The 4,321-nt window shown below is 43.5% G+C and overlaps 1 protein-coding gene across 1 annotated transcript; it reads left to right on the top strand.

Annotated features, from left to right (window-relative positions):
• Positions 1 to 1,018, top strand: LOC311175496 (small ribosomal subunit protein uS2-like; the record flags this gene model as incomplete). Its single annotated transcript, XM_084240385.1, has 1 exon — positions 1 to 1,018. One exon carries the CDS (start codon positions 1 to 3, stop codon positions 799 to 801), a length of 801 nt encoding a protein of 266 aa, XP_084096511.1. The 3' UTR covers positions 802 to 1,018.
• Between the last annotated feature and the right edge of the window lie 3,303 nt (positions 1,019 to 4,321).

Raw genomic sequence — 4,321 nt, 5'->3', positions numbered from 1 at the left:
ATGTCCGGAGCCCTCGATGTCCTGCAAATGAAGGAGGAGGATGTCCTCAAATTCCTTGCAGCAGGAACCCACTTAGGTGGCACCAACCTTGACTTCCAGATGGAACAGTACATCTACAAAAGGAAAAGTGATGGCATCTATATCATAAATTTGAAGAGAACCTGGGAGAAGCTCCTGCTGGCAGCTCGTGCCATTGTTGCCATTGAAAATCCGGCTGATGTCAGTGTCATATCGTCCAGGAACACTGGCCAGCGAGCTGTGCTAAAGTTTGCTGCTGCCACTGGAGCCACTCCTATTGCTGGCCGCTTCACTCCTGGAACCTTCACTAACCAGATCCAGGCAGCTTTCCGGGAGCCAAGACTTTTGGTGGTTACCGATCTCAGGGCTGACCACCAGCCTCTCACAGAGGCATCCTACGTTAACCTGCCTACCATTGCTCTGTGTAACACAGACTCTCCTCTGCGCTGTGTGGACATTGCCATCCCCTGCAACAATAAGGGAGCTCACTCAGTGGGTCTCATGTGGTGGATGCTGGCCCGGGAAGTTCTGCGCATGCGTGGCACCATCTCCCGTGAACACCCTTGGGAGGTCATGCCTGATCTCTACTTCTACAGGGATCCTGAAGAGATTGAAAAGGAAGAGCAGGCTGCTGCTGAAAAGGCTGTGACCAAGGAGGAATTTCAGGGCGAATGGACGGCTCCAGCTCCTGAGTTTACTGCTACTCAGCCTGAAGTGGCAGACTGGTCTGAAGGCGTGCAGGTGCCCTCTGTACCTGTCCAGCAGTTCCCTACTGAAGACTGAAGCGCCCAGCCTGCCACTGAAGACTGGTCTGCAGCTCCCACTGCTCAAGCCACTGAGTGGGTGGGAACAACCACTGAGTGGTCTTAAGCTGTTCTTCCAGAGACTTGAACAGAAAGTGGAAATAAGGTTAATGGAAAATAAACAGTTTGTAAAAAAAAAAAAAAAGAAACTTAAACAATTTCAGAACTATCTACTGGAAGAAATGGGAATGTTTCCTTCCCCCACCTTTTTAAAAAGATTTATTTATTTATGCATATAAGAACTGGGGTACAGGCCAGAGGTATGTGTGTGGGGTCGGGGAGTGAGAGGATTCACCAGAGACGGAGTGGAGAACAAAACAGGCAGACTGACTGAAATGCACTGCTGAGGGGAGCAGTGGGCGAGACAGGAGAGGTCTGCTGTGCCATGTGGGTCAGCTCCCAGGCCGGGGATGGCTGCCAATAGCTTTGTAGTGCTGAGACTTGAGCAGCCCCTTGAGCCACCAGGGAGGCCCCCCGGGGAATATTTGCTTTTGCCAGATAAATTCTACACTTCAAGGGAAGGTGCCATAAAGGAGACAAAGTTAGAACAGGGCAGCAGGTATTGTGAACTTCCTCCATGTCACACTGACAACCGCTTAATGACACTAACTTATTATACATAAGGAAAATAGAATCTGCTCTTTAGATGGAATGACATTACAAGATCATTTTTATAAACAAACCTCTTATTGAAGTCCTAAATAGGTGTTCAGAGAACGTAATCATAAAGTGGGTAGAGAGAATGTAGATGACATGCTAAAGGATTCCTTTGTATTATGAGACCCTCCTCAAATATGAACACCTGCATAAATGAATTCTTTTTTTTTTTTTTTTTTTGTGGGACCCTCGCCGGTGGCCGGGGATTGAACTGGCGCTACAGAGGCTGTGGGCAGCCTCGCAACCAAGGGCTCAGCCTTGCCACCAGGGGAGGCCCATAAATTAATTCTCTTAACCACACATTTCTTTGCCACCATACTCAACCATTAGTGGCATTTGTATCCAGAGGTTTACCTCATGCCTATCCAAACAAACCAAGGGGAACGCTGTGATTTGGAGACTTAAGACACCCCTGCCAGTGAGCTGCTGATGTTGCCACTTCTTCTGGAATCGTCTGGTTGGGCCCACTCCAGCTTTCCACTGGGGGACTGCATTTTACATTGGTTTCCTAACAAGAAAGGGATGCCTTTTTTGGTGATGGCCAACATCCTGATTGACCACAGCTAATAAAGCATTATATTTGGACTTGGTTTCCTTCTCTTCCTTTCAACTGGGGATTTGACCTTCATTTCTTTCTTTTTAATTTCTTTAACTTTACTTTTTCTCCCAGTGATTTTTCATCACTATCTTCACTCTCATCAAAATCAGAATCCTCCTCAGTTTCCATCAGCTGCAAAGTCTGGTTTGGAGTCACCAGTACTATCACCATCACTGTCGTCCAAAAGATTCTTCCTCTGTTGTGCCACAACTTTAGATGCTGATTTTCTTTTCCCTTAAACACCTTGAAAATCATCTTCCTCGCTAATCTTACCCAACTGTAGGTCTTCATTGGCTGCACTGCAATTAGAGGTATGGGGAGACCTATTCTTTGTTTCTCCTTCACTACTGCCTTGTTTTCCAATGCTTTCTTCTTGAGACTTCTCCACATCCATGGGGACTGTTGGAAGTTGCAGCTTGTCCTATAAAGCCTTTTCTTAAGGATTTTCTCTTGTACTGGGATGTCTTCTTTCTGGAATTCTTCAATTTAGTTTTTGTTTTCTCTTGCTTTTACTCATCTGGTGTTACTCAGGATTTCTTGTTCACAGGTGTGGTTGCAGAAGCAACATCATCATTACTTTCAGAGGCAACAAATTATAAAGTGACTTGTTTCTGTGCCTTCCAGGCCACACCAAGGTTCCCTTCAAGGATGGAAACTTGCACCTCTCAAGTTCTTGTTGACAGCAGTCAGAGCTAGAAATTTAAAAGTGGTTTCATTGGATCACTGCTAAAACTTAACAACTTTATGAGAATGGAATGGAGCAAATGCCATCAAACAGGCATCAAATGTAGGTTATATATGATGTGAAACTTGGTTCTAAATTAAATTGCTGTTAGATTTATTTTCCTGCTCCTTTCAACTTTTTTTAAAATCAAAATTACACTTGCATGTGATTTTGAAGTTAAAAGCTTAGAATCGTAAAGCCTACCTTTACCACCAAGATTAGTTCCCTAGAGGGAGAACTACTTGAAACACTCAAGCTGTTTCTCATTTTTTTTCTTAGTGGCCTCCACACCTCTCAAATATGTTTTTGCTACTGTTTCTGGACTTATTTCTTTTCTTTTCTTTTTTTTTAAAAGATTTATTTATTTATGCATACAAGAGCTGGGACACAGGCCAGAGATGGGGGTGGGGGCTGGGGTGAGAGGATTCACCAGAGACAGAGTGGGGAACAGAACAGGCAGACTGACTGAAATACACTGTTGAGGGGAGCAGCAGGCAAGACAGGAGAGGTCTGCTGCGCCATGTGGGTTAGCTCCCTGGCCGGGGATCGAACTTGTGCTGCAGTTGCTGAGGAAAGCTTCATAGTGCTGAGACTTAACCCCTTGTGCCTCCAGGGAGGTCCTCTGAGGTCTCTTTTATAAGGGCACTAATTCCATTCATGAGGGCTTCACAATTAAGATTGAATTACTTCCCAAATTAACACTACCAACTTAAAAAAAAAAGAATAAAAAACAAAAAACAGAACGAAAAAAACCTAAAAAAAAAAAAAGAAAAACAAAAAGGAGAACCAAATTAACACTACCCCTACCTCCTCCTATAATTACCTTGATGGATAAGATTTTAACCTGTGAATTTTGTTGGGACATATATTCATCCTGTTACACGGGATATAAGGGAACTCAGAATTATATTGGCAATTTTTCTATAAAATTAAAATTGTTCTAAAGTTAAAAAGTCCATTAAAAGAAAAAAGAAGGCTCATATTGCCTAGTTGACTCAACCCAGATTAGAACTGGGACTAGAGGGCATAGGGGTTAAAGACACAGCACTAGCAAGCTATCACCAGCCACTGCATTGTAGGGGAATAAATGGCCAGCAATCAGGTATTTTAGGAAACACAAGATTAGAATCTAGAATCAGAGTCATAAATAGTGGGAATAAAATAAATTGTATCTTTTGAATAAACTATTGTACTTTTTATATTTCTTGCCCAGGATTCCTGAAAGCATGACTAGGTTGAAGCTCATAGGTGAGAGAAGCTAGGATGGCATTGGGGAGGAGCGAGCTAGGGAACCAGTAGAGCGTGGTGCCTGACTTTCATCTTTCAAAAGTCTTTTAGGTCAGTAAAAACTTTAATTATCTTTGGTTTTTCTGCTTGACAGCCTAGTCTCATGCTGTTCCTTTACATATGCTTCAATCATAAATGACCTCCCATTCCTATCACCACTTGGCTCTTTCAGTGAGCTATTTGGGGTTCTTCCCCCACCTTCCCAATGTCCAGTACTTAGTCCTCTGAAACATC

This window comes from Talpa europaea (assembly GCF_964194135.1).
Source record: "Talpa europaea genome assembly, chromosome: 8".
In the NCBI taxonomy this organism is placed as follows: Eukaryota; Metazoa; Chordata; class Mammalia; order Eulipotyphla; family Talpidae; genus Talpa; species Talpa europaea.
This window is presented reverse-complemented; position numbering and strand designations above follow the sequence as displayed.